Source organism: Lates calcarifer, linkage group LG6 (genome assembly GCF_001640805.2).
Source record: "Lates calcarifer isolate ASB-BC8 linkage group LG6, TLL_Latcal_v3, whole genome shotgun sequence".
NCBI lineage: Eukaryota > Metazoa > Chordata > Actinopteri > Centropomidae > Lates > Lates calcarifer.
The window spans coordinates 10,986,248-11,000,576 of NC_066838.1; the positions used below are offsets into that span (position 1 = coordinate 10,986,248).

Below are 14,329 nucleotides of genomic sequence, written 5' to 3' on the forward strand. Positions count from 1 at the left end.
AGACGGTCACTAGGTGGCAGCCACTAGTTCGGCCTCGCTGTAATTACTGGGTGGGAAGTGATGGCGAGCGTGTGTGTGTGTATGCGCATGCAAGGATGTGTGAAGAGAGATTTCTTTGATTCTATCACACTCCTTGAAAGAGAAAAGTCGAATAAATCTGATCACCTCATCTCACAGTCAATAGATTGTGTTTCCTGTCATGCTGACTGTAAACATGCTACATGTTGTGCGGAAGCACAAAACAAAGACGTGTGTGGAAATCATCTGTCTCCATATTTTTGTGCTTTTTTTTTTTCAAATAACTAAACTCATTTTGAATGTTATCTGAAAACTGTGTCTTACAGTGGGAACCAGTGCAGAGTTATGTGAGGTATGGAGATGGCATACATGGCATCACTTGTGTTTTGTTTCATATGCCCATAGGTTTACATGTGAAACGTTTTCACACCTCAGTGCGTTTCAGTGGTCGTGGTGAAGCTTTCTCTTTGAAAAGCATAAAAGCTCAATTCTCTGTTTCTCAGCGCAACATTCATTGTGCATCATGCGCTGTTTGTTTCGGTGGTTAATGATACAGGAAGAGCCCTCCATTTTATTGTTGCTGTGTTGCACTTTTTCCCCTCCTCGCCCAACCCGGCAGCCAGCCTCCTTAGAGGACTCTGTATGAATTCTCACTGTCATGTCCAAGGACGAGTGGCGCAGGGTCAGCTAATTGCTTTTATGATTATGATTTCACGTCAGATTTATCGTGCATGCTCGGAGCACATCTTCCAGGTCCTGCAGACGTTGCTGGCTTGGATGGGGGAAAATGAGTTTACAGCTTCTGGCTGTGACTTCTTGTTTAAGTGCAGGTCACACTTTTTGACTCATTAGAGTTGAATACAGGGGGTGATTCACACAGGCTTTTCCTGTAAAAGCCTCTGTTTTCTATGTCAGTAACTGCACTTGTTTTTCTCATATTTGGCCACAAAAGAGAATTTCTTTACTTTGTTTTCAACATGTGCTTAAGTTTGGAGGTCATGAGTGAGGAATGACACAGACAAGGATTTTTGGTTTTTCTGTCGTTTGAACTTTTTATGAGCCATAAATCTCTCATCTTCATTTCTGTTTGCAGATGAAATCATTGCGCTTATTCCCCTCATAGTATGCCAGAATTATCAGTTGACTTCTTTTTGATGTTGGTGACTTCTTTTTCTGATGGTTCCACCCACCTCTTTGAAAAATGATGAGCGCAGATGAGTCGAACCCATTTTATACATTTTATTTATTTTGTGGTTTCTGCCTCATGTGCTGAGCTGGACCAGATCTGCGTTGCCAACCCAGACAATAGAATTTTTATCTTGGTTTTTGATGAGAGCAATGAAAATCCTTTAATTCACTGTAAAGTTCATGGCAAATGAAGAAGAAGCTGTTGTCACTGTATGTCAATAATACACATATTTTATGTAGATAGAGTTTCATGTTGTGACCCGTGGCTGTTGATTTGTTGCATTAATTTGACCTCGCCCTGACCTTCCTGGCTGGGCTGCAGTGTGACTAGTGACAGATGCAGCCTGGGAATTTGGTTTGGATAGTTTTCCAATGCTCCGAGGAATGCTGAAGCTAGTTTTACGCAAAGTTCATTTCGGAGACATATGTAAAGTCTGTGATTAAGCTGAATTCAATAAACTTTAATGAATACTTAGGACTTTATTTGTAGGGTTTTCGTCTCAGCAAGTATATTAATGTAAACAGCATGGTAACAGAGCTGTAATTTCCTATTCTCCCACAATTTAGTGAACTGTCATAATGTGTTTACTTAAGAAATGATAGAAATACGACACTAGTTTAATTACAGCGTAGTCATTTTGCCTCAATATACTTGGGAAAGTGGCCTTATTGAGCTGAGCTTCCTTTATACTCTCTATTCTGCTTTGTAATTACTTCAGCTTGATTTATCGTCTTTTCTTTGTGTTTATGGTTGTAAACTGCTCGAGTGAGTAACTTGGTCTGAGAGTGGCTTGTCTCCTCGCAGCGAGGCTGGAAATCTCCCGATGAATCTGAGATGTCTCCGCTGTCAAGACTGCTCACATCGCTCTCAGCCTCCAATGTCACTTTCAAGGCATAATTACACAAGTTGTGTTGATTAGTATGAGAAGCAATTACGCTGGCTTTCCGCTGCAAATGGAGAATGTGATGGCTCTTGATTGACAGGAAGCATCCTGGCTTTAATAAGTAAATGACTATGGTAATTCAGGTACTGAGACCCTTTGATTTGTCAGCATCTTTCTAATTTTTGTGATGTCCTCTGATTTTAATGAACATGAATTTGATTGAATCCCCCTTCAATTCCCCCTGTCCCTGCACCTGCGTGTCCATCTCTCCTCTCTGACCAGCCAGTGCTCTCGCAAGGGAGCCATATGGTTACACTTTCAGAGCGCCTAAACAGTCCTGCTGCTGATGCTGAATTATCTCTCTCTGAATGAATCCAGTTTGTAAAAACAACAAAAATAAAAAAGAAAGAAATGAACAACATGCAATTTTGGCACACTATTCCAAATGGTTTTTAGCACATTGTGCCTTCACAAGTGTGGAAATCAGAGGAAAAATTATTTTTAATTGACACTTTGGGGAACATTTTTTTCTCTTTTTATCTGGCTTCCCAGTAAGTTATTAGCTGTTAATTTGTCGGCAAGCTCCCCTACAGCGCCAGATATTTGTTCAAATGCTGGGATCCCCTCAGTGCATTTGTAACTACACTTCTGAAAATGCTGCCCTGTCTAATTATGTAATATAATACTGCCTTTTAGGCAAGTTTCTTTTAATTGAATAATATTAGTTCTAGCTAAGGGTAAGCTATTGGAGCAGCAATACTTAAAACAGCTCTATACTGTATACAGTCTACTGTAAAATGTAGATAGAATCTGCAGTTCACTTATTTAATAAAAATAAATTTCTTAGACATGTAACGCTTTTACACTAAAGTCTGTGTATTTTAGTTATTTGAATTAAGGCCAGACATTTGAATAATGGTGAAATTTGATTGGCCCTACCCTCAGTATCATATTTCTTTCTTTGTTAACCACAGTTGGCCTAATCAAGTAATTCCCTGTTTGTCTTAGTAACCCCCTATAGAGTCATACATGCATAAATATAATAAAATAATTTGCTCTTGCACTCCCTGGCCCAGCTGTAATTTATATGGATTGAATGAGTGCTGCATTGTGGAAAAGCACGAGTGGACCAAATGCTCGTTTGTCACCTCTAATAAATGTTGGAATGTAAATTATGAAGTTATGCTTCAGATGTAAATGCACTTTATTCCAGTCCTTTAATGTAAACAGCCCACTTCAATACATTAAGGGGGAGGAGGGGAGGGCAGAGGGGGGAGGAGATCTACTTGGAATTTTGACTGTTTTCACAATCAATAATAAACACAAAAGAGCATAGATGGGGAACATTATAACATATCTGAAGTCGGGTTCATAAATTATTGCATGAAAGCGGGCTTGTACACCAAAAATGTAAATACATTAATGTTATTAATAATGTAGTGACTAATAGTTCTATCAAGACTGTAATAGCAGTTTAATGGAATATGACAGCAAGAATGTATTACACTTCTTACATTTAGACGGGACCTCACATGACATTTATCAGGGATTTCTGAAACAATTTTTTTGATTATTTTGTTAAGTTAATTGCTTCTTTTCCCCCCAACGTCTTCTCTGGGAGAGGGGCAAAAAACTGGTAATGGATATTAATTAATATGTGTCAGTTTTGTGGGTTTGATTAAAAATAATGAAAGCAAAATGCTAATGGGATTTTGGAGTTTCTCTGTGTGTGGCGCCCTGAGATTGTGGCTTTATCTGGGGAATCTGAAAAAAGGAGATAGTGGGCCGCTCTCCAGGCTGAAATGAAAGTGAAATACAGAAAATGAGATTTAAAAAAAGGGAAGTTAAGTGTAGAATGTTGCACTCTAATTGTCCTAACTTTAGATGTGTGATACATAAGCGTAGTGACGGTAAACTGCAAAGTTTTCAGTGCGTTATAATGAAAAGTTGAGCGCTGCTTACAATTCATCCTCTCCTCTCAGAATGACATTATCCTCACCTGCAGCTGAAGGACTTTTTTTCTGAATGAAAGAAACGCTTGAATCATTTCTGACAAGTTGCTGTCTTGGAAAGTCTTTTTTTTTTCCAGTTACTGTGATGTGTTTCTAACATATGGTTGTTTGCCAGCAATGCGATGTATGGACTTGTTTTTCGGAAAGGTTACAGAGCTTGGATGTGGTTTTCATTTCTTTTTCCTTTGAAAATAGAAGCTACTCATGCATCTTGAAAATTGAGCCGCACTTGACTTGGCACTTATTACAGTGGGACGTCTGTGCCTTCATCCACAGTCCACTACAGTCAGCATGGGGAAACCCTTGCCAAGACCTCTTTGTGTCTGTATGCAGTCTTCAGCAGAAAGAGGACTTTTAAAAGCTATCATTAAGGTGGGGCACAAGTGTAGATCAGCAGTGAAACAGTGGCTGGCACAGTTTAAAAAAAAAAAAAAAAGCAACCGTAGCCACTGACACAACTGACAATTACCCAACACCTGGACTGGCTCCCCTCCCTGGCATGTGCGTCAGGACTGTCGACTTCTTGTTAATGCAGTGATTAACAGGAAGATTGCATTTGTTTTCCTGCGCAGCTCTCCTGGCAGCAGTACTTTGCTTTCTTTTTGATTAAAGTAGTAGATGGATGGATGAATTGTAGCTCTGTCATGTGCTTCAAAAGGACAGATGAGAAGGAGACGATAGAAATGGAATAAGCAGCGATAGAGGCAGAGGCCTTTTTGTCCCTTCCACATTGTATTTACTGTGGAATTTGGGATTTTAAAGGGAGGTATTGGTGGCCTGCAGTCCTGTGGAAAGTGAACAGTCTTCAGTTGTCCCCAAGTATGAGTTAGTGTCAGATTTTTGTAGATTTCTCTCTCTAAGTCTTTGTTTTTCAGTGTTATTTACTGCCTGTCCCCACTTCACGTCTATATGGCCATGTCATGGCTTTCTTCGCTTCCATACTGCGTGGAAAGTGGTTTTAGGTATCATGGGGATGAGAAAAGGGGAAGTGAAGGGGCTTCGTCAAATGGCCTGTACTTTTTGAAATGCAGAGAGTGGCATTGTCATGTGTTTTCTGTGTCAAGGTCGACAGAAAATGTCAGAACAGGTGCACGTCTGCCGCTGAGCTGCTTGCCAACTCAGCCCCTTTGCTGTAACACGCCACCCTGTGTGACATTATAGTGGTTCACTGTGGGTTGTCTCCTCTCCTCATTCTTTAGGAGGAGCCTGGTAAAACATGGATCCCCCCACCCCCGGCCACCGTTCAGTTCAGATGGGTGTTGACACATAAACTTCGACCATTGCCTCTGATTGTCATGTAGTCACAAAAAGTAAGGGTGCTGTGCAGCAGTGACGTGCAGCATTCCTTTCTGATTACTCCCTTTTTTGTTCAGTTCTGAATCTGATTAAATATTTCCATTTTAGCAGACATCATTTTTCATGAGGAGGGAAGCCTGTTTCCTTAAATTAATTATTAATCATGACCTTCTTAGGAAGATTACAGTACAATAAGTGCCCCTTTAAAAACACTGTTTAAGAGAAAAATCAAATATTCAATTTAAACACTGAGTGATCTGATATCTAAAAAGGAACATAAATGTGGGAGTATTATGGGTCTGGCAGATGTAGTTCTATAGGAATAACTGTGCTGATTCATATCACTGTCACGTCATGTATATTTATGTAAAGTCTGCATTGAGCAAACATGTGGCAAAACCTGATATTCTGTCTCAACTTCTCAGAAGAGGCGGATTATGTTTAGGTGTGGCATGTATACACCAAATGTCACACATGCTGTCACTTTATGACATTTTCTAACCAACAAAATTTCCAGTGTGTAGCCTCACTGGTTCAGAAAGGTTGAAATGAAGAATTATTATTTGATCTGATGAACTGTCGTGTTCGTATCCTCTTTGGCATCAGGGTTAAATGAGAAGAAAGAAAACTGCTACATCTGTGACCCTGCTGACTGCTGTTTTCTGACTTTGTCAGCACCACACTCTTTTTTTTTTTATGCTCATCCTAGTTTCGAGGTTTAGATTCTTACTGGCAGTTGGAGGCCTCCAGAAAAGGAGAATTAGCAGGCATTTTTCTTTGTCACTTGGTGTGATCAGAAACAGACTATGTTTGCTCTTTCTCCAAAACCAAATGAAGGCCTACTACTTAAAGTTTCCTTCCTCCATTTGACAGTGATTTCAGTCTGCCTTATCTGCCGCTGTAGATGTGTGGCCCATTGTCTTGGCAAGTGTGCCTAAATGTTTCTGACAGGTCTCAGTGAAAGACAGGCCGCAAGGGTAAACTGCCAGGCTTTCCTCCCCCCCTTTGACTCAATCTGTACTGCCCCTGACCAGTAGATGGCGATGTTAATCTTCTCTGGCTCCGCTCCTGCCTCGATGCATCTCCCTTTACACCATCCTTCTCCTCTCCTTCTCTCTGTGGCACTCGCTGAGGAAAGAGGGGTCTCACCCCGTGTGGAGGGTCATGCCACCAATTCCTGGCCCCCTTTGAAGACCATGAAATTGCTGATCCAAGACGCACGATTAGTGCATTCAGCCTATTGACTGGAGAAGGGTTGACGCGTGATTATAATGTCACTGGAATGTCACAATCTGTCTGGTTGTCTTTGTGAGCATACTCTCATCCGGTGGCACAGTGTACCCAAGAAGGAATAATTTGATCAATAAAAGGACACCTCTCTCTCTATTGTCACTGGCCTCTCTATTCTAGTTTTATTAGTCAATTTGGCAGGCTGGCAGGAATGCACACAAAACTGATGCCAACTCACAGCATCTTCACACCCAGCTCCCTGCTTTATTTGCCTATTTTAATGGTTCACTTCATGTTACTTTGCTGTGTATGTATTGTAGGGTGTGTGCTTGTGTGTGTCTGTGGGTGGGTGCCGCCTCAGTGAGAGGAGCAGTTCGGATCAACAGAGGAGGATAGGCTTGTCGCTGTAAGTTGCTTCTGACGGAGGCAGCTCTTCTCCTGACACCACAACACAACTTCTGTGGTGTGTCGCTTGGACACAAGCTTCACGTTGTTTGCTGCTGGTGCCGCTTGCATTTTGCCTCAATCAACTAATTGAATGTGAAAGGCCAGCGGGCCTTGATGATATGAAGGACAACACATAGAGCAGTGGCAGACTCAAGAAAAGCCTGTGTGCTTGTTTATGTGACTGTATCCGGTCGCTTCGCTAGGTTCTGTTCACAAAAGAATTCGTGCAGATCAGTTTATTGTGGCAAAAAACTTTTATTTTAAAATATAAATGTTTGACTGATTTTAATTGATCTTAGTGCAGTTTTTGTTCATTTGTAAAATTGTATACAATGATCTTATAAGAGAAAATTACTTACAGTGTGTAATTTATGTTTGTATGAAATTTAAAGTGAGAGACTATTGGCCAGTGATTGTTATTTTAACAAACCTTTTAATAACATGTATAAACCGCTTTATAATCACATGTCTAGTACATTCCACTCATCTAAAGTTGCATTTCTAAAATGGTACATAGTTATTATACAATTTTGTGAAACTAAATAACCTGAATATGTTTTTTTATGGTTAAGTTATTTAAGTCACAGTGAACAAAGTTTTTGTCCAATTCAACATTTTTATTGTATTATAAAATATATTTTTTGTATTTGATGTACGGTTTTGAATAAAACTTTTCATACATGACACATTCCAAAACCACATTATAACTACATTTGTTAGTACATTCCTCTGATCTTAAGTGACATCATGAGCACTCCTCTGTGAATGGTAGTGCTCATTCCCTGTACTGAAAAGCACATGGAGCTGCTTGTCACAGAATGTCATCATTGACAGTAAAAGAAAAAAAAAAAAGAAAAAAGAAAAAGAAAAGCTTCGAATTACAGGAAAGAGGCACTGCATTAAAGAACAAAGGAGATCGATGGCAGTACATTAAATTTTATGCGAATGAAAAAAAAAATCAACTAATTAAAATTGATTACTCCTGCTTTGTAAATGTGTTTCTGAATTAAATTATTGTATGAAAACATTTTGACCAATCGAGGAGCTGAGGAAGTATCCATTACTGGATTGCAGCTGAGAAGGGGGCAGGAATGTTTTGTGGTGGCTAAGTAGTTTGTTGTGCTCTGCTGCGACGCCCCTCTTGCACCCCCACTGCTAAAGTGCCATGGGTTAATCTCTGATGACCCTCATCTCTCAGAGCAGCTCCAGACTCATGGTTTGGGCCTTTTACCTGAATTAAAAGGAATTTGTTGGCTATATAAGTATTTTTGTCCAAAGTAAGTGAAAGTGAGGTGTCACTGACGGAGTCACTGCTCTTTAGTCATCGGGGCTCTCGGGGCTCTGAGAGCCCCGCTGGGGATGTCCTTATCTAAACAGTCATCTGTCTCGCTAGTTTAGCAAGGGCAACCCCAGGCAGCATGGCTGACAGTTACACATTAAGAAATGTCAGACTCGGCTTTATACCGTATCTCTCAAGCTAGTTTTGAATTGGCTGGATGCCATGTGTTCCTCTTCAGGTTTAGATTTCACAAGAATAAAAGAAATGCCTCACTTTGGTGTTGATTTATCTCATTTCTAAAACACTTGACTGGCATGAGCCACTGTTTCTTTGTGCTGCATTAAACTGTTTCTGTTTTTTTTAATCATGTTCACTCAGATCCTGAGAGAAGTTGAATTATTTTTTGCAAACCACAACCTGTAAAAAGACACAACACACTTTTTGACCATATTATTCACTTTTTAGACATGTCATAACTGTATTTACTTTACAAAGGAAATAAAACAGTCACATGACACCCAGTCAGTCACTCAACATACTGAATCATAAAGTATGTGGCTACAGCTCTGAAATATAATTTAAAACATTTCTTTCTGTAACCATAGAAGAGAAAGGGGAACGAATAGGTCAACTTTTGTTTTCCTTGATAGCTTTAGCACGACTCCCAAGACTCTATTATCTGTGTTTATCTCTACTCTGCACAGTTTTTACAGTTTGATAGTGTCCTCGTTGGATCAAATGTACTTTAGCCCTGAGTCTCTTACCACTGAACCTACTCAACTTTTCCATGTTTGTGATGACAGAGCTCTGATAGGGAAATGCTGCTGAATGGAAACTTTGGTCTGTACATGCAGTGGTCTTGAAAAAAGCTTGATTTCCGTCCACCAACCCCCCCCGGTTTACAAAAATTGCATAATGCGCTTTTGATGTCATGATTGTAGCCTTGCCCATGGCCCTAACACTGACACTGATACAGCGCTGTATGTTATTTTTAAACCTTTGCAATGCAAATGTCAATGAAGTTTTCCATGACCCTTTTTCATCTGTTGAAATGTTGACTTTGACCTTTAAATTTCCGAGGTTCGGATCATTCAATAAAGATTGACCACATTCAGAGTGTAAGAGACAAAAAAAAAAAACAACACACTGTATTTACCCTGTCACTGACTGTAAAATTTTAACATGCGAGAGTAGGTGTAAACTATCACATAGTTTTTCAAGAGAAGAAGAAAAAAGGGCACACTTTACCAGTACTCCTTTATCAGATCTTACTGATGCTGAAGTTGAGTTTCGGTAATGGTTTTTCATTTAATTTTCTCACTTTGTAGCTTCTCTGAAAAGCACCGCCCAAAAGTGGAGAAAGCAACAAACAAACGGCTCTTTTTGTACAGTCATTGTCAGAATGGTTCAATTCCAGCAGAGCCCTTGATGTACAGTGTCTGAACGCGGGTGGATGTGGAGGTTAGCTAAATGGTCGAGTCTGCACCTCACTTCCTGATGTCTCTCAGGGTCAATAATTTCCTATAGCAGCTCCCATGAGGCCTTGCTTCCTCTGCTAAAGGTCACATTAAGGCGGGAAAGATGTCACAATTAGAAGGGCATTTAAAGCTGCTCTTTTAAAAAGATTAAAAAGCACTGTTTGCCACATCAAGCAGTCAGGCGACTAAAGGAAATACAATAATTGCATTAAAACTTCATTCCTTTCTGGCAGGGCTCCGGTATCAGAAAGGTATTGGGTTAAGTCATTTAAGACAGCTGCCCCTGATAGCAAATCATCCATGAAAGCACCAAATTAATATAGAGCTTCATTTTTCGCCGTCTCTCACTTTCTCTGGCTTTTGGTCCTCCAAACCTGTGTTTGGGGGGGGAAATTTGAGACTAGCCTAACACAATTTTTGTTCGTGTCTATCAGTGTGTTATTATATCAGGGGCACTTCTCCACAAATGTACAGGCCAGGGCAATTTGGAATGAATTGATTCACACTGAGACTGAATCCTATACTTGCTAATGATTTCCTTTTAGCCCCTCTATTGCACCCCCACACCCAACTTCCAGTTCCATCATGCCCTCTGAATGTCTTCATTGTTGCAGACAAAATCTACCTTTTGTGAAACAGATGACATTGATTAAAAAGTTGCTAAGTGCATGGCAATTTGATTTTCGGGGGGAAAAAAAAGGAAATTAGATGTGACATGGTATTTTTGAATGATCTTTTTATGCAGTGTTTTGTTTTCTGTACAAAAAGCCTTTGGATGACAATGAAGTTTAGATAAACCCTGGGCTCAGGGATCAACAACAGTCTGCAAACTTTAAAGAAGGAAAAGTTACAGTTGCAAACACTGCGTTTGTACCCTACAGCACATTCATTTCAGAGTAATTGTTTGATAAGCGGTGGTTTGAGATGGCCTGAATTATTAAGACTGAAAACAAGTCTTGAATCCTTTCTTTTGAGGAATTTTTTTCATCTGTTATGGTTCAGATGTTGTTCTCCTATTTATTTCAAATACTGAAACCTGCCAAAAGAAACAAATGTAAGACAGACAACACATTGCTGTTTCAGAACAGAGTCTGAATTTCCCTACTGCTCATATCCTGAAACACAATGTCTGCCTGTAAAACATCCATAGGTCTTTACTGTATATTATGGTTACGTGATATTACTAGTTAGAGCAAAAATATACAACTGGTTACATGAGTTTCCTCAGGCGTTCAACCATGCAGTTCGAACATAATTGGATTTCATCCTCATTTCTCACAATTCAAGGTATCACAAGTGTAATTTTCAGACAAGTGCAGTGCAAAGTCTTGTCCAATTCAAACTCAATAACACTGCTGTAATCTTGTCCTTTCATCAACTTCACTGTCTTTAAGTGTGTTGGTTAATGTTATCTCTTCCTATGATTGAGTTTTCGCCTCTTTTTCGGCTTTACCTGACACTTTATTGGTTATCTAGTTTGCAAAGATTATTGCTCTAAACATGGAGCACTTTGGTGCATTAGCACTCAAAGCTTTACAAGTAGCTTTACACTGCAGCCTAATTGCTGTTTTAACTAAAAGTGATTCACCGGTTTTCCGAAAAGGAAGGGAATTCACCTAATTTTAAAAATTTCTTAGGTATTTATGCTGCCAATCCAAATGTGTCTTGTACTGTTATCCATCTTACCCCCCTAAAAGCCCTGTTGTGTGCTACCCAACACTATAACTGGGGTGATCCATAAGTCAATAACAAGACAAGACTGAAATCTGTGCAATGTGGTTATAATTGATTGAGATGTCTGGGTGGAACTTGTGCAAAGCATCTATGTCATCTGCTAAGAAGTGCACTTTTCCTCTCCCTGAAGATCTACCACTACAGTTTTAACCAAATGGACGTTTACCTCATTAGTTTGCCGCTGAGCTAGCTGCGGTCCTTACTAAGATGTCATACTTATGCCTATTAACATTGACACAATTTTCTTGTCAATATTGTGCTACTAAAATTTTAAGGGAATGTAAACAAGGTTTGCTCATTCAGCATATTCCTCCTCTCTTAGGTCATTTACCTCTCACAGGGCCTACATCACTCTGTTATTTACTGGAATAAATATTAGGATATTAGATTTTAGTGTGTTCATTATCTCTGGTTTCTGCCTTTACCACAAGTAGTCTTGTTGACTCACTTACTTGAACAGCGAGTGCTTTCGCCAAGAGCAGGATGATTTTGTCTTGTTATCAAAGGGATATTTTCTCTGTGTTTTGACTGTATCTTTTGGCCCAGAACATCAGTTGGGGGTTCACCATGCAAATGGTTTAATCTGCTTGTCACAATGAAGGTTCCGGGTGACTGACTTTAATAAGCCCTCAGCATATAGAGATCCAGGAAATTCCATACCCCTTGCGTAACCCTTATGTACATCAAGGTCGCGGTAGTGTCACAGTGAAACTGAAGATTAGTGTCTAAATGAATTGTGGCAGCATCTCTCGGGATGAATCTGGTTTATTTTGATAAAATTCACTGTTGGAAGTTTCATTAACGCATATATAGTATACTGCAGGAAGTCTGTGGATGCTGCGTGGTATTTTCATGTGTGCACCTAATTAAAGTAAACGTGCCATTAAGTTTCTTTTCAGCCTAGTCATAGCCTACTAAAGAAAATACAAATCCATTTTCAGAAGTTCCATAAAGATGCCTGTGCCGTGATTCTCCACTGTGCTGTTTGTTTGTCACAGAAATCCAGCTCTTTACACAGCTTCCCTGCCACACCTACACCGTGGACAAGTTTAAACTGCAATTCTTTTGGCTTGAAACGGGTTCATAGTGTATGCAATGCATTACCCAAAACGAATTACCACTGGCAGGGCGCTCAATCACTTTGTATCTTTCAACACTAAGAGAAAAGAAGAGTAATCAAAACCTTTCAACCTATTAGAGGGATGACTTTTACAATTGAATCACGGGGACCACAGGTGCGATAATAAGTCATCTAAACCTCCCCTCCAGTGTGTTTCCCCTTTCTCCATGTTCTTACATATTTATCTATTTTAGGAGGCGCCACTTCATGGCGCCCACTTCAAATTTATGTTTTAATGCCATTTGAGGAAGATTTTTTTTCTCCCTCCAATTCTTGGAAATGCATACTGGGGTGGAAAATTAAGGTGCATCTCGAAGGAAAACATAATAGAATCGATGAACGCAGTGCACTTAAAACTACTGATGTTCTGATGCTATTTAACGTTCTAGTGCATTAACGTTTCAAGTCATTACAACATTCAGGCTGGGTGATTTGATCATGGCAGGTTTTTAACTGGAAGAATTACAGAAGTTTTCAGCCTAGGATTCTCAAGTTATTAGATACAAATGATCACCTCTGCATTAAGTATAGATTTTCTTCCACTGCGCACTTAAGAATGGAAGTTTGTCTTTAAGAGGGTAATAGCAAATTAAGCTCCATACTCCATTTGTCCAGCACTCTTGATGGGCTAATTTTATAACTGCTGATTTGGTCATTCCCCACATTTAGCTGGAAAGTGGTCAGGTGGTCTTTTCTCACTGCTGGGTGTGGGGGCGTAGAAGCAACTATCAAATGGAATCCATTTATGTAGGTTTTTCTTTTTTCTTTTTTTTTTTTTTAGGCTCTTGATTCATAACGAACCTTTTTCTTAAAGAAGGTCTAGACTGTTCTTTGTACTGTTGAAAGCATCACTTTCCTGTGCATCTTATCTTCCTCTCACATTATCTCATTGTGAAGAATTAAATCACATTTGTCTCTTCCCAGATCACCACTGCTGTAAAATTTCTACAGAACCCAAAAGTACGTCAGAGTCCCTTGGCCACCAGAAAAGCTTTCCTGAAGAAAAAAGGTGAGAGACATTTGATTTGCTCTGAATTTCTGTTGAGTTCAGAACTGAAAACCTTGAAAAATACGTGTATATGTATTTGTCAGAAAATAGCATCAACATTATAATGTGTTTACAAAATGTGGTTGGCCAGAGGCAAACACACTGTGTCTTTTTTATTTTTTTGGTAAGATTAGTATGTAAGGGTCAAAGGTTGTAGCTTTAGCTCTTTGCCCTGGAGGGGTGTGTGGGGGGGAGAGGGGTCTAACAGGGGTCGATTTAGCTTCAGAGTGCATGATTCAGGCCCGGTGAATAAATGACACACCAGTTGGGATGCTCCTTTGGGTTCAGGAAAATTAATATTGACAAACTCCCTCTGCATTTTCAATGGAATTATCAATATTGCCTTCCAGCATTTTAACCCTTTTACTTAATTTAACTGTTATCGTAAATTTGAGGCATGACACAGGGAGGTTTTCTAAGCAGGGATGGTGGAAATGTTTGCTGGCTCTTCAGTTTCTTTGTAATTCGTTGAAATTATTTCTGACACATGGCAGAATATTGTTTGTGCAATAAAACTTGCAAATAGCTTTATTACCCTGAACTCATTTAAGTCGGTTCAATATAATGCGGCGGTGGAAATGTGCAGTGTTATGCC

The 14,329-nt window shown here is 39.6% G+C and overlaps 1 protein-coding gene across 3 annotated transcripts in view; it reads left to right on the forward strand.

Moving 5' to 3' along the window:
• pex14 (peroxisomal biogenesis factor 14) overlaps positions 1-14,329 on the forward strand; it is a 43,487-nt gene that overhangs the window by 4,915 nt on the left and 24,243 nt on the right. For all 3 annotated transcript variants that reach the window (XM_051071175.1, XM_018665912.2, XM_018665913.2), the window contains exon 3: positions 13,611-13,695. In XM_051071175.1, coding sequence (XP_050927132.1) covers positions 13,611-13,695 — 85 coding nt within the window. The remainder of the gene's footprint in view (positions 1-13,610; positions 13,696-14,329) is intronic.